General features: G+C 41.7%; 1 protein-coding gene across 1 annotated transcript; it reads left to right on the plus strand.

The window, feature by feature from the left end:
* Window positions 1-836: 836 nt before the first annotated feature.
* Window positions 837-20079, plus strand: pfas (phosphoribosylformylglycinamidine synthase). Its single transcript, XM_023264900.3, has 28 exons — window positions 837-1032; window positions 3290-3412; window positions 3576-3711; window positions 6503-6608; window positions 6697-6895; window positions 9800-9905; window positions 10027-10167; window positions 10257-10381; window positions 10475-10603; window positions 12587-12724; window positions 13406-13534; window positions 13650-13723; window positions 13809-13965; window positions 14055-14116; window positions 14217-14378; window positions 14524-14760; window positions 14861-15091; window positions 15284-15464; window positions 15959-16042; window positions 16260-16415; window positions 16620-16739; window positions 16836-16981; window positions 17076-17283; window positions 18339-18430; window positions 18521-18635; window positions 18726-18869; window positions 19014-19154; window positions 19453-20079. The coding sequence occupies exons 2-28, from the start codon at window positions 3292-3294 to the stop codon at window positions 19764-19766; spliced, it is 3954 nt and encodes a 1317-aa protein (XP_023120668.1). The 5' UTR covers window positions 837-1032; window positions 3290-3291; the 3' UTR covers window positions 19767-20079.
* Window positions 20080-20092: the final 13 nt, after the last annotated feature.

The following is a 20092-nucleotide window of genomic DNA, read 5'->3' on the forward strand; positions in this document are numbered from 1 at the left end:
AATTACCAGAGTAAATGAAAGTAGAAAATAGAAATCTATCTTTTATTTGCTTTAATTGCTTATTTTTGAGGTTCAGGTACATTCAGTCATTTAACTGAGAATGATTTATTGAGCTAATTAAGTTATTTATGGTGCACATTTGAGTTGACCCGAAGTTTCTTCATCTAGAGAATTAAAACCAAATTCACTTAACGAGTTTAAATATTCAGCTTACGATCCTATAATGTTAAAATTACCCAAACTAACTTAAATATCAATGCCAAAACCCTGCAACACAAATATTAAGAAACTACAACATCATACTGTATAATCACTATACAAGAAGTAGCTACACAGTGGGTCTTAGAAATATTAGAAATACTCAGTGCAGGTTATCATTATTTTCTGGTCGAAACTTACTATTTCCATTGTATTAACATGAATGGAAATACAAGAAAGAAATGCTGAAAATGCAGTCAATCCCAGAGAATAACTGCTACTGTAGTAGAGTACGGAGAACCATGGAAAATGTTACTTAAAAGATACTTTAAACTTGGTTTTAAAATAGTTGGAGTGCATTTTCATTCAATTTTGACTCCCAAACTGTTGCCTGTTGCCTTTCAAATGTAAATATTTTTAACTGCATAAGAGCATGGTAGCATGTAAATGTAAATGTAAAAGTCTGTGGGCTTATTAACAGGCAGAAATATGCCCCCCAAGAAACTGAGACACAGCAGAGATTAGATATTAAACATGTTGCAACTGCATTCATTCATTCATTCATTCATTCATTCATTCATTCATTCATTCATTCATTCATTCAAGGCCTTTCCAAACTGCCCCTTTTGCGCATGCGTGGTGCAGTTGCAGCAGCTCGCGTGTGAGCAGAGGTCCATCCTCCATCCAGTCCTGTTAGTTAGTCCACCCAGCTTCTCAAGTTAAACCTCCTCCAGTCCGTCCCAGGGGAGCAGAACTTTCTCCAGGACTTCCACAACCCAGCAGAACCTCAACTTTTCACCCCAAACTAAGAGCGAACCGCTGAAACTGCCGCGTGTAAGTGAGCTAACGAGCTTTCTGCTAACTTTTAGCCGTTTAGCTTCCACACAGTAAACTGAGGAAACAGCATGAAAAACAAAGTTGATGTCAACACACCGTGAATGTGTGTTAATGTCGTCCTGCTGTGTGACTTTTTCGACTAGTTAAGAAGTTGTGTTCTTCTGTTGTTGTTGTTTCCTGAAACATGCTAGTTGATAACATCAGTGTTGTCATAATGAGTGTTGATGAAGAGGTGTGTGAATGTGTTGCTCCATGTGGTTAACAGAAAGCTCCTGACCTACAATATGCACACAATCAATGGGGCTGTATGTGTGAGTTCATCTTAAAATGTAACCACGACTTCACAAAAGTTTTTAAGTTTGCCAGAGTTCTGATTTCTGAAGATAGTGTTCATTCATTGCATCAAAATGCTGTAGAAAAACAAAACTTTTAAGCAATGAAAATAAATCAAGGTTGCTTTTAAAAATGTTAAGAATCAGTTTATTCCATACAAAGTGCAAGACGTAGAAAAAAATCTAATTAGTATTGGATTTAAGGATCTATATTTGCCTCAAAAAAAGTATGTAGTCCTAGTGTTTTCCACTCCCAGAACTTATTGTAATGAACAGTTGAAAAGGGTGTTTAGTAACTTGCCTGAATCTTAAAGATCCAATCTCACTAAATTAATTTAAAGCAAATTTACACAACTTTCAGGCAGCCAGATGTTCATGTTAATACTGAGTCAGATTGGTCTTTGCCGGTTAATCATTGATGACTTAAGACATATATATTTGCAGTTTTATGATACTATATTACACTCATAATTAGGGATCAGATTTTTAGTAATCAGGACATCCAATAGTTGGACCCGATATACAATAAACGTAACGTATAAACATTGTGTGAAAGCAGGGATACGTAACTAGGTTTTTTCATGAATCAATAATTAGAACTACTATAACTGAATATATACAGTAGAAAGAGGTTTGATAAGATCAGTGTGTCATGTGACAGTAGAGTTGATTGGATTTGAACAGTTTCTCTCCTCTTTTCCTGCAGTTACTCTTTTTCTCTGTTTTCCTAATCGTCACATTTATCACCCACTAAGGTCCAGATCTTAAAGCATTATTAGACACTGTTTTGGGGTAATAATCTGTGGCTACTCCCTAACTTGCTGCCCATTACAGAGAAAGCGAGCTGACTGCATTAGCATTAACGTAGCACATTTAATTAACTGTAATCGTTTAATTAAAATAAAAATACAGATAATTGGAAAAATGCGGAATATTGGCTTAAATACTGAGCCTGGCCTATAATCGATCGATCTCTACTCTTAATCTTTATTTAAACCTCGTTTAAACTGTTATGTGTCTGTAACCTGTTGATTTGTGCCGCTGCCTGTCTTGGCCAGGATGCAAAAAGATTTTTAAAGTCAATGAGTGATTTCCTGGTTAAATAAATACTTAGTGTGAGCACCAGTTCACAACAGATGTAATCTCGAGGCACTTCACAAAGTATAACTGCAAAATTCATACAGACAAATCCAACGTTTCTTCCCCTTTGAGCAGCATTTGGCAACAGTGTCTTTAAAATGTCTCCAATTCTCCTAAATTTGTACACAGTTTTTCCATCGTTAAGAACTTGCTGCAGTCCGTCTCTGGATTTCGAGTGTCTCGGTCTTTTATCACTTCATATAACTCCCACTGACTCCTTAAGATCAGGGTTCTATGGGAGCGACAAACCTCCCTCTTCTTGTCCTTGAAGGCAGCTTTTCATGACTGTGGCTGTATGTTTGGTTTCATTGTCCTGCTGCTGACTGCACCGATGATGTTGCACGATGCATACGAACCAAAACGTATAAACATTTCCACAGCGCTGTGTGTAAACTGAGATTAGGTTTGATGCATCATGAGACGACTGCAGCATCCACATGTCCTTTAGCACACTGAGATGTTGCCATTTGTAGGCTTCACATGGCTTTCTGAGCGTCCCTCTATCTCATTATCGGGTTGTCTTGACCAGAAGTGATCTGAAGACAAAGGTCAGCGTCAGTGAGAAGATGTGACGGTACTTCCTTACAATTGATTACCAATAGTGACCTTTGGCCTCGGATTCAGAGATCGATTACCTTACAAGATGCAGCCTGCAAAAGAGTACATCAATTTTATCGACAAATGGTGCCTAAAATTCATTATCTCAGGTGTCTTATGATCGATGTTATGAAGGGGAGGCTCTCCATCTTTAACCTGGATTTATTTGTGCGACTCTCCATCAGTCATGGCTGTGGTGCGGTTCTACAGTAATGAAGCTGTGGATGGGCGGGCCTTACAGAGGGCAGCCAAGCTCTACCCGCATCTGTCAATCACTGCTGAGCTGTGCTACAACGTGGAACTGACAGGTGAGTGTGGAACAGCTTGTCAATTCATGATGAAGATGTGGATTCAGTGGACAGCAAGAGAATTGTGATAAACTGAGGTTTTTTGTTAGTCTCCCACATGCTGCTTCAGTCTGGCTTTCATCCTCTTTGCCACGTTGTTGTTTCTTCCTGATCTTCGTTGCAGGCTGTGAGAGTCTCGACGCCAAGCAGAAGGAGGTTCTCCTCTGGTTGTTTTGTCCTCCTCTGCAGGCTGAGCCACTGTCTGAGAACCCAAACCTCACAGAGGGTAGCGGGGAGAAGCTGGTGGAGATCGGACCAAGGTACCTCTACTGGTTCCAGTTGGAGCTGAAGGATATTTTGACAGATGTTGCGATATGAGTCACAATTTTGGTTGAAATTGTAATTTTTTTTCTCTGCACAAAATCTAAAAATTGCAATGTATTGCTTTGCATTGGTCTGCACCAAACCAGGACACTCCCTCGTGTTCAGGGAGCAGTACAGTTCATGTATAATGGCAGATGAAAGGCCTAAAAGACTCACAATACTCCTAACTAATCAAGTCATTCAGAGGTTCACTGGTTCTGATGTGGAATGGGAACTTAACTCTGTCCACAGGCAGCAAGAGTTCTGCTGAGGACCCCAAAAGTATCCTAAATAAAGGCCTCTTCTCAGCCAAACAAGTTCAGCCTCATTTGACATAGATCCGATGAACAATTGTTGAGATTTGAAAATAACAGAAAGACTCAAAGGCTTCTTTGTTTATTGGTGAAGTATATTATGTTGGCAGATAACTTTCAGAAACACATGAAAACAGAAACTGCTACATAAGAAAACAAAACGCAACTGCACTAAAACTGCTAAAACAACTCCAGCTTACTGCTTTCAATGTTTTTAATATTATATTGAATGTTGCCAACCTCAGAACTTAAACACAGAAAAGGTGTGAACAACATATATATGAAGACTATATATTTTTTTTCTGTATTCATTTCACATACATTTAATTAATCATTGCGAGAGGTAAAACAAGAAAAATTGCATTGTAAGGTTTTTATTTTATATTACATTATTTTATAAGTTCCCCTTCTGGAGAAGTGACAGAATCTATTCTTTACAGATTTTTTTTCGTATCATCTATATCTTGTTTTGTAATTCCACAAGTCGTTCTTCAACTCACGTGTGGACTTTTCCCTTTTCTCCTTCTTCTCTTTGACCGCCCACGTGAGACAGCTTGTAGTTTTAAAACGGTGGGATCTTCCATGGTGCCACTGGTGTCTTTCATTCTCCCGGTCGTCCTGAACCTGGACTTCAGCCGCCTTTATGCTTGATGTTGTTTGTAGCTGTTTTTGTAGTCTTTGGTTTTCTAGCCGCTGTTTTACGTTGGCCAGTGCAGCTTTCATTTTGGAAGTTTCTTCCAACTTTTGCATGAGGCAGATCTCAGCCTCCTTCGTCTTGTCCTTTTCAGTGCGTGGAGATGCTTCCAGTTATTCAGTTTCGAGGGAAGCATCTCTGTACATCTTCTCTTTTTTTATAGAGATCTACATAAATATCAGCCATCTGTTGTTTTGCTTCAGCTCACTAAGTTTTGAGTAGTTTTTTCAAGTACTCTGTCTCTCATTTAGCAAGCCAACCTTTTGTAGCTCTAGTGCAGTGACCTTTTTTTGCCCGATCATCTAAGATCTTATGAAACTCTGCCTTAGAGATCCGAAACATTCCAGGTGCTGTAGCAGCCTCCATTTTCCCAGTCGGCTCGATACGCAGCAGTTTGAATGTCATACAAAATCTTTCTCTGGCATCCTATATAGCATGGTAGGACGTATACTGGAACGTACTTGAGATAACTAAGACAAGAAGTCTGAAGCACCAACTCTAGAGGCTGCAGTTTTCATTACCACCCTGACATCTGAAGACCCGTTCCCATTGCACATGTCGTCACATGGACACAAACAAATTAAAAACTATTGCAGCTGGGCGCCCTTCTAGCTCAAAAGGTTGAACAGGTGACCCATAAACAAGGTCTGCAGTCCCGACGCAGTGGTCATGGGTTTGAGTCCGACCCATGGCCATTTGCTACATGTCTTTCCCCTACTCTTCTCCTGTCTCTCTCTAGACTGTGCACTATAATAAAGGCCAAAAAATAAGTTTTACAAGAAAAAAATAAATAAACCTACTGCAGCCAATGAAACTGTTCCAATTAAATGTGCATATTTTGTAACGTTGCATCATCAGAATCAAAGATTTATCATCTGTGTAAGCGATGGTGAATTTCAGCAGCCCTTACAGACGATAAAACTGCTACTTTTATCACGAGGTGCATCATTAGCAACTCTGCGTTGAATCTAAACATGCAATATGGCTTAATATCTCCTGGATCCTGTTCTGCATGAATTCTATAGAAGGTGGCAGCAGATACCCGTTAATTGGAAGTTTTTGTACCTGAGCTGCCCGTCTTGATTTGTTCTGCGTGCCATGAAAGTGCTGTAATTGAAATACGATTCTCTAAAAGCTTTCAGTGTGAACTCATTTTGGAGGATGCGTCTGAAATGTTAAGAGATGGCATCTGGGAATTAATTTTGTGCTCAATAAATCAAGTCAAGTAGAGCACGAATATTCATCCTGGGCTGATAATGCATATTTCTAAGCAGGTCTCATGTTCCGAAAGACTCAGAAAACGCCAAAACATGTCAGAAATGAATCAGATTCTAGCTGGTTCCAGCAGAGTGAAAGGAAAATATGTGGATGCAATGTCCAGGTAGATAAAAAGTTCAGTCTAGAAAAGGACACACAAGGATGAGTACAGGATGCTTGCCAAGATGTGGTTTATGACTCCCGGTAGCACATAAAAGCTAAAACAGATATTTCTACACTGAAGGTCTTTTGAGGTAGGCAGATGTTCACTGTGTCCAGGAGTACATAATGTGGATATCTTTAAATGATAAGTTTAAACAGACCGTGGGTGAACGTAATTTGCATTCTAATTAATTCGTGAAGAAACATTGAATCATTTCAAATAATTGGTAACTAGAAGATTTGTGATATCAGACACCAGCAAGGTAAACATCAAAAAGAACAGTCCTTCAAAGTGTTTCCTGCATGTTGCTGCATTTTTAGGTTGAATTTCTCCACCGCCTGGTCCACTAACGCCGTGTCCATCTGCCAGAGCGCCGGCCTCGCTTTCGTCACACGAGTCGAACGGTCTCGCAGGTTTCTCATCAAGGTTTCGAACAAACACACAAACGCAACGATTCGATCAGTGGTCACTTTATTTTCCTGACCCTGATGTTTTCCATCCATCTCCTCTTCAGCCCAAGAATGGAGAAAACCTCACTGAGCTTGACGGAGACGTGAAGAAGCTGATCGAGTGTCTGTACGACAGCATGACCGAGTGCATCTACCAGCGTCCCATCACCTCCTTCGCCGTGGAAACCAAACCGCAGTCGGTGTTCGAGGTGGACATCCTGGGAAAAGGTCGCGCAGCCTTGGAAGCGGCGAACGACGAACTCGGTGAGACTCTTCAGCTTCTCTCCGCCTCTGCTTTTACTTCTCTGACTCAGACTCTTATTGAATTTAACGTAATGTGACCTTTTCTTTCCTTCATGCTTCTTTCCAGTCTTGCAGGAAACTGTGAGTAGACTGTGTGTTGGTGGACATCGTGATGTCACATGATGCATGACATTATTACTTAGCAGCTTGAAGTCACAGGACAGCAGTGATGCCGCTCATTATATCACTCATGCATGTTTGTGTTTAGTGTCTGGTGTGATGAAACCCAAAACAGGATCAGCTTTTGATTGGTTGAATGAGGTCAAATTCCAAATAAGTTATTATTTGCAGCCAAGATTTTACGCTTGGAGGTGGCTGATGCAGTAAAAAATAGCCAAATCTCAGTGTGAGGTCATTGGTATGATATCTGCTTCTGTACTGACCCAATTAGGGCTGCATTTTATGGTGAAAGTGGTAAATATTTTCTCAAAGTTCAGTCTAAAACCATGTCAGATAATGGTGAGAAGTGCTACTACTCACATTTCATTTGTTTAATGAAGAAAGATCTAAGTTGGTCATCTATGAAGAGAAAAGTAAATCACTTTCTTACTGCGCACATAAGTTTATATAATATTGGCAAAGTCTCACTTCTGCTCCAATCCCTTCCCCTCAGGTGGACATTGATATTACTACTATTAGTTTGTGTGCATGCACTACTGTTGTAAAGTTTGGGGTCACTTAGAAATGTCCTTATTTTTGAAAGAAAAGCATGTATTTTTTCAATGAAGATAACATTAAATTAATGATAAATCCAGTCTAGACATTGTTAATGTGGTAAATGACTATTCTAGCTGGAAACGGCTGATTTTTAATGGAATATCTCCATAGAGGTACAGAGGAACATTTCCAGCAACCATCACTCCTGTGTTCTAATGCTACATTGTGTTAGCTAATGGTGTTCAAAGGCTAACTGATGATTAGAAACTGCTGTGCAGTTATATTAGCACATGAATAAAAGTGTGAGTTTTCATGGAAAACATGAAATTGCCTGGGTGACCCCAAACTTTTGAACGGTAGTGTACAAAATATGAATGTCATTAATTAAATTATGAATGATTAAACTTGGAAACATGACAAACATACACATGTAGAAGATCACTTTTTCAGTACACTAGTCTGTAAAATGTCCCAAACCCAAAGACTTTATTTGACATTAGTGAGCCTCCATGTGTCTTGCTATCTTTGCACTCTTTGCCTCTGTTGTTGAGACTCAGAAACAGCTTGCAAATGGCATTTAGTGGTGCAATTTAGTGCCAGCTCCCTGCTGCTTTTTCACACAAGGCAAATTTTTATTGTTTCTTTTGCGTTCTGACTGCAGTTAAGCACAGAAATGAGCTGAAATCGCATCAGTAATCTCCATCCAGGGATACTTGCGGGCTGATCTAATCATTCACCAACATTTTCATTCCAGTTTGTTTGCATGTGGTTGGACTTCCTGACGAGGATGGATGCAGGGGCAGAAACACAACATTACATCCTGAAAAGCTATGTAGCTCAGGAAACTAGTGGTGTTCATGTACTCTCTGCTTTAACTCGCTGTTTTCACCTCTTAAATATCTCCATGTGTCCATTGATAAGAAGTAGCCTCAGCTGTGCAACTACAGCTAGTGAATCTGCAGCTTTATGAGGCATCGCCGTCCTGGAGATGGTGCCAAACTCAACTCTGAGCTGTATAAACAATAATTAAAAATCCTATTAAAGGTGACTCATGTTAAAATCAGCTTTTTTTGGAGAGCTGCAAGGAGCTCAGGTTTCCCACAATTTCTGGATGGAAAGCACACCACGTTCAAAGTCTCTGAACCCTAAAACCCACCGACGGGTTTGAAAGGTGTGTCACCTTCAAAAAATGAAACCATTTATCACAGCCAGCAGGAATCATACAAACAGAGATGACTGTCAGGTTTCCAACAGTCCTTAAATTACTCATCTGTGTCATTTCTTATATTAGATGAACCAAAGCTAAGCTTGAAATCATGACATTTCATTAGAATCCCTCACATTCAAATAAAAATGACAAAAAATATGCTGTTTGCTCTAAACAAAAATCAAAAAAACATTTAGCTTTTGTCTTTGCTTGTTGTGATTTATGCTGTTACACCTGTGTTATACAGCATAGAAGAGAATTCTGAGTTTTTTCTCCTTCTAGTTATGGTTTCCGTAGAGGTGCAGGACTTCTTATTGCAATGGAAAGCAACGAATCCTCTTGTTAAGTATTTGGAACTAGGTGGTAATATAATATCATAAAAAATGGATTTAATTTTTTGGTCCTGACGGTGTTTGTTCACTGACTGTGGTTATTTCTTCTTTTTCTATGCAGCAGGTTTCAGTAGCCACAGTGACAGAACGTGGTGTGCGTACTTATATTCATGCTCTGCTTATTCACCCAGCTTCATTAATATTCACAAGCAGCTCAGACAGATGAGAATAATTTCAGCACACACTTTGCAGGCTCTGCCACGCTCATCTGGCAAATTGAGGCGATAATTAAGAAGTGGTACATGTGGAATTTACTGAGACTATAGCTGCTTGAAGCGTTTATCATGCGCTCACTGTTCTGCCTCCCCAGTTGAGCTAAATATGTTGTTCAATAGACGGGATGCAAATTATTCTAGGTGGTGTGTAGTTTTTCATAATAATTAATCTTAGCAGTCTTTGTGAAGTTTAAGTGCTGTGGAAATTGTCTAACTGTTTTGCAATTGAAACTATGTCAAGTAGTTGCTGGATTTCTGGATTCTTGGAGAATGCAGGTGTGCTTTTGTTGCATCATTGTGTGCATTGCCGTTTGAAAGATCATATATGACGATGGAATCTTTTCCACCTGCCTGGTTTTGATATTCAGGATGCCGTGTTTTGTGCTTGACGCAGGTTTGGCCTTTGACTCCTGGGATCTGGACTACTACACATCGATGTTCCAGAGGATTGAAAGGAACCCCACCAGTGTGGAGTGTTTTGACCTGGCACAGTCCAACAGGTGGGGATTGTCTGCAATGATTAGATCAGCAGGACTGCTTTGTGTCGTGTGCCTCCGTAGTTTTTGCTTCTGGGGGTTTTCTTTATTCTCCAATTCTTTCTTTTGCACCTCGGCGTCCCAGCGAGCACAGCCGTCACTGGTTCTTCCGGGGGCGGATGATAATCGACGGGCAGGAGCAGAAGGAGACTCTTTTCAGCCTCATAATGGACACACAGCGGCACAGCAACCAGAACAACGTCATCAAGTTCTGCGACAACAGCAGGTAGTTCTGGAAACAGCGCAGCAACCACAGATGCTGTGAGTGTGTTTCCACCCAAACTGACTCACTGTGAAATGTGTGTGTGCGTCCAGTGGCATCAAAGGCTTGGAGCTGGAGTGTGTTTATCCGAAAGATCCGTCCCAAGCGAGCGCTTACGAGACACGGCGTTCACTGCGACACGTCATCTTCACTGCAGAGACTCACAACTTCCCGACTGGTCAGGACACAAACAACAGTCCACATATTTAAACATAAGCGTTCATTTTTTAGTAAGTGGTAATTTTCACTCGTATCTGTATGGGCCTTTTAGGTGTAGCGCCGTTCAGTGGTGCCACCACAGGAACCGGAGGTCGAATCAGAGACGTGCAGAGTGCTGGACGAGGAGGCCACGTCATCGCTGGGACTGCAGGATACTGTTTCGGAAACCTTCACATACCAGGTCAGACACTATGGACCTCCCCTGTAAAAATAATCTATAGCACTTTTTTTATGACTTGTAATTTTTTTTATTTTTTTGATTTTAGAGTCAACAAACACATTAATCAACATACAAACCATCAACACCCAAACACCCACATCCCACCCACCCACAACCAAGAAGGGTCCATCACTCTCAGAGGTGATTTGCATCTCAGCCTATTATGGAAGGCAGTACAAATAATGAATAAGCTGGCTGAATAGTAAAGTAAATAGAACAAAACAAAATACATCTGGTACTAGCTCATTGACATCCTTGCCCTTATGTCCCAATCATTACTGTGACATCCAGATACTGTCGAGGTACATGCCCCACTTTAGATCATATTTTTCTGTTCTGTCCAGGATGACATTCTTTCATAAGCAGCAGCTCTGCCTGATTCAATTGTCCAGTCCTGAAAAGACGGTTCTCCAGGTTTCTTCCAGTTTCTGAGGATGATCTGTTGACCAATCATGATATAATCTATAGCACCTTTAAAAACACTAATGATCTTTACACAGGACTGAAAATTGAACTCAATAAATTAGAGACCAGAGACCCAAACCAGCAAATGGGCAGGGAGCAACAATTTTGTTGTTGTGGTGAAAAAGTTGTGCTGAATGGGTTTTCTCAAGAACCCTCAGGACCTGATTCACCTTCTGCAATCGTAGAGACTGCAGGTTCTTCCACTGGAAAGACCTTTGTTTGGTTTCTAGCTGATCGTAGCCGAACACCCGCTTCTTGTGACCAGTGATGATCCTCAATACGAAGGTTGGCTCCGGATTTAGATCCATGGTCAAATGACAAACGTGCACCTACCAGTGGTCACAACAACACATGCAGCACAGGTCCCACTGGTGATAGTGCAATGTTTCATTAAATCCTGACTCATGACGGCGACTGCTTGGCCCCGTGCACATGACACACAACAGTCCTAAAAGTAACCAGTGAGAGTGAATAATTTCTAAAACATACTGGGAAACAGGAAGCTAAAATAGTAACACCAGATAAAACCCTGCCAGCTGAGTTTTATACAGATAGATATCGATTATTACATTTCTCGTTAAGTAAAAAGGCAGTTGAAATCAAGCAAGCAGCATATAAAAGGGTCTGGGTGGTAACTCCCAGTGAAATATGATTGAACACGTTTTTGATGATGTGCTGCTCAAAACTATAATTTCTATCAAATAATGGATTAGATTTATATAGCGTATAAATTATATTTTTTCTGTCTTGTATCACTCCCCTTATATCCCCTGCAGCTTAATGGGAGAACTGAGCTGCAGCTGCCAGTATTTTGAATGTCAGGGCCGTTCTCAAACACATTTTGAGGAGCTCATTGGTGAATCTGGAACAATATTTAGTTTTGATTGTGTTCATAGTTGAGAAAGCTTCATCCTCTCAGTGTCACTTTATTTATTTTTCTTGTTCGTCTGCCCTCCTGTTGTCCATCCGTCGCCTCTCAACTGTCTTCTGATAAGAATGCTGTAAACACTGGAAAAGGTGCGCCGGTAAAATAGGAGCAACCCTTCAAATTTAAAATCCTGTTACAATTTACTGATTACAGGTCCGTGTACGTATAAGACGGCGTCTGGCTCCGGATCCGGGCCACCAGTTAGTTATCCTTGGTTTAAAGAAATACAGTGAAGCCAGGGCGTTAGTGAGGTGCAGCCAGACCGTTTTGCATTAGAGAATAATGTGGCTGTGTGAGAATAGTGACCCAGTGACGAAGATCCCAGTTGCAAGGGTCCAAATGTAAGACACATGTTGGTAGCATCAGAATAACAGTGAAAAGTGAAGAGATGTCTACAAATTATGTGGAGTTTGTAAAAGGAAAATAAAAATTGGTTCCAGAAATAAACCCTGAGTGATGAGTCAAAGTTGGTAGTAAAGATGTAGAAAACTAACTTGGACTGTGCAGCACAGATATTGAGTGGACACATCTTGTCTCTCTGTCCTCTCCAGGTTACGTTCTGCCCTGGGAGTCTGAAGGTGAAGGCTGGGAGTATCCGTCCAGCTTCGCTCCTCCGCTGCAGGTTGCCATCGAGGCCAGCGATGGAGCTTCAGACTACGGCAACAAGTTTGGAGAACCTGTCCTGTCAGGTATGAGCATCTGCCACTCCATGTACAGAAGCATTGCTAAATTATATTTAACAGTTAATTCTTTAACATCCACACAGGCTTGAAAATTAAATATTTAATTAATTATCGTAGGAAATTAGTTTGCAGAGGTAAACAAAACCACAGTGTGTTATTAAAATGTTTTCCTGAGGCTGTTTAGTTGGAATAAATGAAGTGTGAAACAAGGGAAAGGAAAAAACAAATTGCTGCATCTGTAAAACTGTAGCCTATTAAACGCAGCAATCAGTCACTTATGAATTATTCTAGTCTATTTTCTGAAAGTCTTCGTATTCAGAAGATTAAAATATTAACCCCTAAGGAAATTTTCCTGCCGGATATTGCTCAGGAAGCAAAATTACATACTATACGAATAAATGTACTGGCTCATTGAAAGGCAATAAGACATAAGTATGACACATTACTGAAAATGTAAATAAAAAAACTAAAATAAGACTAGAAGAGAAAAATAAGAAGTAATATTGGCAAGAATTCTGAAGTAGTGAAGTAATATTACACATGAAATTACAATATTGCACATTTTAAATGAATTATTGCACATGAAATTGGAATATCGCACATAAAAATAAAGTGATAGAATAATACTGAATCGTTTCAGCACTTCTACAGAAGTTTAACTGTAAAAATACTTCTACCCCCCTCTAGGTTTTGCTCGTTCCTTCGGGATGCGCCTCGCTAACGGGGAGCGACGGGAGTGGATCAAGCCGATCATGTTCAGCGGTGGTCTCGGTTCTATTGAAGATACGTATGTGAAGAAAGAAGAAGCAGAGCCTGGTAATGCTTTAACACAGCACCAGGAATGAGTTTAATCAATTCAGAAGCTATATTTACACGTGTATCGATCAGTGAGTCAGTGTCTTGCTGCTCCTCTGCTGTGCTCTTCGATCAGGAATGGAGGTGGTGAAGATGGGAGGACCGGTGTACAGGATCGGTGTAGGAGGAGGAGCGGCCTCTTCGGTTCAAGTATGGCCTCTACAGTAAATCAAACTGAGACTAGTGGTGACCTCAGCAGGTGCAGATGTGTATTTAAATATATTTTGGCTTTTAGGTGCAGGGGGACAACTGCAGCGACCGGGATCTGGGTGCCGTCCAGAGAGGAGATGCTGAGATGGAGCAGAAGATGAATCGAGCTCTCAGGGCCTGTTTGGAAAGAAGCAGCGGGAACCCAATCTGCAGTATACATGACCAGGGGGCAGGAGGAAACGGTACAAAAACTGTGGCCTTTTTGAAGGATCTATATAAAGCTCAGAAATGAGAGCAAAGTTACAGTATTGAGCCACATTCTCATTTCTAGGTAATGTGCTCAAGGAGCTCAGTGAGCCAGCTGGAGCTGTGATCTACTGCAGTAAATTCAAGGTAATCACGAACACAGATGAGCTTTTTGTTCTTATTTCCTTTTACAACCCATAAGATCAATTGCTATTGTTTGCTTTTCCTCTGTGTGTCTGCTGTGTAGAAAGGTGACCCCACACTGAGTGTGCTGGAGCTGTGGGGAGCCGAGTATCAGGAGAGCAACGCTCTGCTGCTGCGTCCATCAGACAGGTCCTTCCTGGAGAGAGTCTGTCAGAGGGAGAAGTGTCCTGTTGACTTTGTGGGAAACATCACAGGAGATGGAAAGGCATGTTTCAGCCGATAAAAGTACACCCACTCTGCCAATCAAACCACTTAAGTAATCAGTGGTTGTGTCATACTAAAGAGAGAACCTCAAGTGTTGCATTGAATGAGAGTCCAGTGTGTTTATTTCAGTCTAATTTCTCACACAGATTGTGCTGGTGGATGATGAGGGAGGCAGTGGTGACCAGTCAGGTGGGGGGCGTCACCCTGTCGACCTGCAGCTGGAGTGGGTTCTGGGGAAAATGCCGCAGAAAGAGTTTAAGATGGAGCGACTTCCCCCGAAACATCAGCCTCTGAGTCTTCCTGCTGGACTGACAGTCAAAGATGCTCTGCTCAGAGTTTTACGTTTGCCTGCTGTGGCGTCCAAACGTTACCTGACCAACAAGGTGTGTGTCACATCCCCGTCTTACATGTCTCTGTCTTTACAACTGAATGTGTGCACACACTTTGTGACTCTCCGTGGTTTTGCTGCCTCCCCTACGTAAGGTGGACCGGTCTGTCACTGGGCTGGTTGCCCAGCAACAGTGCGTCGGCCCTCTTCACACCCCATTGGCCGATGTGGCTGTTGTTGCTCTGTCGCCATTTAGCCTGGAGGGAGCAGCGACGGCCATCGGGGAGCAGCCAATTAAAGGTCTGGTCTGCCCTGCAGCAGGGGCTCGCATGGCAGTCGGAGAGGCTCTGACCAATCTGGTGTTTGCCAGAGTCACAGCACTGAAGGTGAGCAGATCATGGAGCCTGTGGGGAAAAAAATGGAACACAAACAAGAAATATATATAATAATAAACAAAAATATGTCGATCCTCTCAAATTGTCGGCATATACACGATAAAATGACGCCTCTGTAACCCTGATCCTCTTTAGGTTAGAACTGACATAGATTGCAGCTGATATGTGCTGCTGTTTTTTCAGGATGTGAAGTGTAGCGGTAACTGGATGTGGGCTGCCAAGCTGCCCGGTGAGGGGGCGTCTCTGTGGGAGGCCTGCAGAGCCATGTGTGAGGTCATGGGCCAGCTGGGGGTGGCCATCGACGGAGGCAAGGACTCTCTGAGTATGGCTGCCAGAGTCGGGAAAGAGACGGTCAAAGCTCCAGGTACGATGTGTGCACCTCTAAAAACAAATAAGATATACATCGTTATTTTTGAGTTACGGCAACTTCTAATGAAATTAAGTTCAACCAACAAACTAGATTGAGTTTTGGAAATTAGTTTTTTCTCTACAATCAATGGCATTTTAAATAACCAATTACTTAATAATTGGTTGCATAAAGACAAGTTTTTAAAGAAAAACAAGGTGAAGAAAAGTGTAATTATCAAGCCAGTTTCATTAATTTACCACAACTTGAATTTAGTTTCAAATCACCTAAAGCAGAACTTTTAGTTTTAATTTACACACAATATTAAATTAGAGTAATTAGCATTATTTGTCAACACAGCTCATCAAAACAAGTTCACAAGTTTCCAGTATAAAAGGTCTTTCTATATCAGTAAATTGGAATTTTACATTTTTTAAGTGGTAGTAACAAGTACACTGAATTACTTTGTAGAGTTTTAGTTAAGAGTTGCTTTTGCTCTGCTTCTGTTTCAGGCGCTTTGGTTATTTCTACATATGCTGTTTGTCCTGACATCACTGCAACGGTGACACCAGATCTTGAGGATCCAGATGGCAAAGGTATGACACAACACATAAACACTGCTTGTGATTAATACAGCAGTGTATGTTTGGCTGTCATAGTTTTCAGTTACTGATGGCAGAAGCAGGATTCACAGTTTCAACATCCGCATTGTTCAGCTTCTCTCGCCCACGTTACACACATCTCACTCTCAAACTCGCTCCACACACTCAGTAACAGACGGCCTGAATCTGACCTTCTGTCCTCTGTCTGCAGGCGTGTTGTTGTGGGTTCCTCTCAGTCCGGGCCGTCACCGTCTAGGAGGTTCTGCCCTGGCTCAGTGCTACAGCCAGCTGGGAGACTGCTCTCCTGACCTGGATCAGCCACAACTATTGACTGCCTGCTTCAGCACCACTCAGGAGCTCATCTGCGGTCAGTTTGTGCTCGCAGGAAACCTACCTGCCACGGAGGGAAAAAAAGTTCAGCATTGTTTACTGTGACTCAGTCTGTGAATAAACTTTTCTCGGTGTACAGCAACAGCTTTGTACTGTGCTGAGACCGCCACCTAGTGGTTTCACTCTTCAGGGTTTTGTTTAAAAACTTGTTGAGGAAGAATATTTTTTCTGTTTTTATCAGATCGTCTGCTGAGTGCAGGACATGATATCAGCGATGGAGGCCTCATTTCCTGCTTGCTAGAGATGGCGTTTGCAGGAAACCGTGGGATTGACGTTGAGTTGTCATCAGAAGGAACTGGAGGTTAGTCAGTCGATGCTTCATCTGTTTTAGTTTTCCTGTAATTTACCAATACAGCTTATAAACTGTGGTTGGAATCAGATTTTGTCTTCTGTACAGTCATGGAGCTGTTGTTCAGCGAGGAGCTTGGTTTGGTTCTGGAGGTTTCGCACTCTGATTTGGAAACTGTATGTCAGAGATACAGCGATGCAGGCGTTCAGTGTCGTCATATCGGCAGGACATGTGGCTTCGGACCAGAGGCGATGGTGAGCTGTCAACCTTGGGTTGGACTTTGGCTCAAAACCTTTCCTCTTCCTCTATGATGACCGCTGTCTTCTGTTTCCATCACTTGTCTTCCAGGTTAGTGTCCGTGTGGATGGACAGGAGGTGCTGAGAGAGTTGCTGCCTGACCTCAGAGCTCTGTGGGAGGAAACCAGCTTCCAGCTGGAGCGCCTCCAAGCCAATGGGCTCTGTGTTAAACAGGAAGAGGCGGGTCTATCCCGGAGGACTGAGCCGTACTTCAAACTGACCTTTGACCCCTCTGAAACGCCCAGCATCAGGCAGCTTAGTAAGACTGAAGAGGATTTTTACCATTATCAAAGATTTTGTGCATTCTAGAAATACAGCTAAAGGATATTGTCAACATGAAGTCATCTTTTAATTAACCCTCTGAACTCCAAACAGTTTCTTGCCGTTTTTTTACTCACTGTGGCCTCATTTTTAACTGCAATATATTCTACATAATCCTGCACCTCTTTGGAAACACCACAGCCATGTTTAGAAGCAGAGAGAACTCAAAGCTCTCTCTTGTGCTATATCAAAAACGTATAATGCCACAAATCATAACAAGACAAAAGGAAAGCTGAATGTCTTTGACTATTTATTTTCCAAAAATTGCAAAAACGAAGCTGGAACTTGTATGTAAAACACAGGTTTTACCAATACTAGATAAAAAAAGCTCCACATGCTGTAGATATTTTAGTACTTACATTTTAAATTTGTTTCTATACTTGTCTCCCATCCTTTCTGTGTCAACACAGCCTGCAGTTCAGCCAAGTCCAGCTGAGAAGTCCCTGAATTTTGTCATCTGACTGTTACTTGCAGCAGAGTCATTCATGGTTTCTTGGTTGTTTGTTTGTTTGTTTGTTTTTTGTTTTTTTACAGATTTTGGTGAGAAACTGAGAGAGCTGTTTGTTTTTGACAAATTTTTAACAGATATTTAGGAAAAAGGTATTTTGATGAAATATCACAATTTTAAGCTTCTTTTTGGATAATTTTCCAGATGAAACGAAGTCATACATGATAAGTTAAAGGACAGTCGGAAAGTTGAATTTCCGACAATTTGTCCTGATTTTACAGCTTCTAGATCTAATAAATGGTGTAATTTTGGCAATTTTTAAAAAGATAGCTTTCCTTTGAAAACCTGCCGCCAGGTTTTGGGGTTCAGAGGATTGAATCACTTGTCTGTAAAGTACACTTTTTTTTGATTTGCAGTTAAAAAACACATTATTAATTACTGTGACATTCTTATCTTTAGGAAGCAGTGATATTTGATAGTATTGTGATGCTTGTCAATTTTTTTGTGCCACTTGCTAATCTCTGTGACATGTTTTACTCTTTCAGCTACAGAGAAGCCACATGTTGCTGTGATCAGAGAGGAGGGCAGCAACGGAGATCGAGAGATGTCTGTGTCTCTGTATATGGCCGGCTTTGAGGTCATTAGTGAGAATTTCATGAAAAGAATATTTGCTCATCTGAGCAACATTTCTCATGTTCATTATTTAACCCTCTTGTTGTGTATGCAGGTTTGGGACATCACCATGCAGGACTTGTGCTCGGGCTTCGTGACCCTGGACCCATTTCAGGCAGTTGTGTTTGTCGGTGGATTCAGCTACGCAGATGTCCTGGGATCAGCTAAAGGCAATTAAACACGCATGCTTTCAGCCATGGACCGCTTTGAGGTACAACTGTTGTTGTGTAATGTTGTGTAACGATGTTTCTGTCATGAAGGCTGGGCTGCTACTGTCGCATACAACCCCAGGGCCAAGGCTGAATTTGATCACTTCCGCCGTCGGATCGACACATTGAGTCTTGGCGTCTGTAACGGCTGCCAGCTGCTCGCCCTGCTGGGCTGGGTGGGCGAGGATGGAGCAGGTAAGATGAGAAAACAGTGACAGCAAGCAGGCAGAAAAAATGAGACAATGTAACAGAAACACACACACATAATACCTTTACAATAGGTTCTGATTCTGATGTTTTTTGTTTTGTTTTTGTTCTTTTCTTTTTATTTTTCCCCAGAGTCTGAAGTGGTGCTGACTCATAATAAGTCTGGCAGGTTTGAGTCCCGGTTTGTCAGCGTTGGGATCCAGGAGTCTCCGTCCGTCTGGCTCAGAGGCATGCAGGGCTCTGCTCTGGGAGTCTGGGTTGCACATGGAGAAGGTAAAGTCAGGATCCAAGTCAAATCTGTTACAGAGTTGGTCATATAGCAGTGGTGGTGGTAGATTTGATTTATCACAGTGTGTGCAGTGAGTCCACTAACCATCAACAAATATTTTACCTGCTGTGGAATGCAGTGCTGAACTGTGACTGAGCATTCTAAGGTTAATTATTGTGAAAGTTTTAAAGTTACACAACAGCGATATATTCTGCTGACTCACAAGTCACAGGTCAGTGTGTTCTGTAATCGGCAGCTGTGTTTAATATTGATTTTCCCCTAACTTTGCTCTCTCCCTGGCAGGTCTGATGCAATTTCGTAGCTCCCAGGCCCAAGACCGGATTATTTCTGGAGGGTTCGCTCCGATCCGTTACCTTGACGACCAGGGTCACCCGACTGAAGAGTATCCTCTGAACCCCAACGGCTCTCCGCTGGGCATCGCGGGGCTCTGCTCCAGGGATGGGAGGCATCTGGCCATGATGCCCCATCCGGAGCGCTGCACCCTGGGCTGGCAGTGGCCCTGGGCCCCCAGAGACCTCAGACCTTCTCTCGCACCTTCACCTTGGCTTCGTATGTTCAGAAACGCAGCTGCCTGGTGCAGCAGCATAGAGGGATAAAAGCCCATTTATATATTGCTGTTCAATTAGTGGCGGTGTGTCAACTGGAACTACAAGGCTTGTTTACATTGTGTAATACACTTTCCCACTCACTGCGGTGCTTGTTTTAGGTCTTAATGCAATGTTACTTCCTGCTGTACTTTATACCTTTGAGGTTGTTATGGATTGATGACTTAATATACATTCCAAGCCTTTAATTCTAGTCATCACTGTATGTTTTAAAAAACTGCACTAATCAGGTCTGCTGATTTTATCACTGTTGCTGCGCTAAAGCATCAAAAACTGAACTTTCTAATAAATAAATGAAACAGAACCACATGTAGTAT

This window comes from Amphiprion ocellaris, chromosome 2 (genome assembly GCF_022539595.1).
Source record: "Amphiprion ocellaris isolate individual 3 ecotype Okinawa chromosome 2, ASM2253959v1, whole genome shotgun sequence".
Taxonomy (NCBI): domain Eukaryota; kingdom Metazoa; phylum Chordata; class Actinopteri; family Pomacentridae; genus Amphiprion; species Amphiprion ocellaris.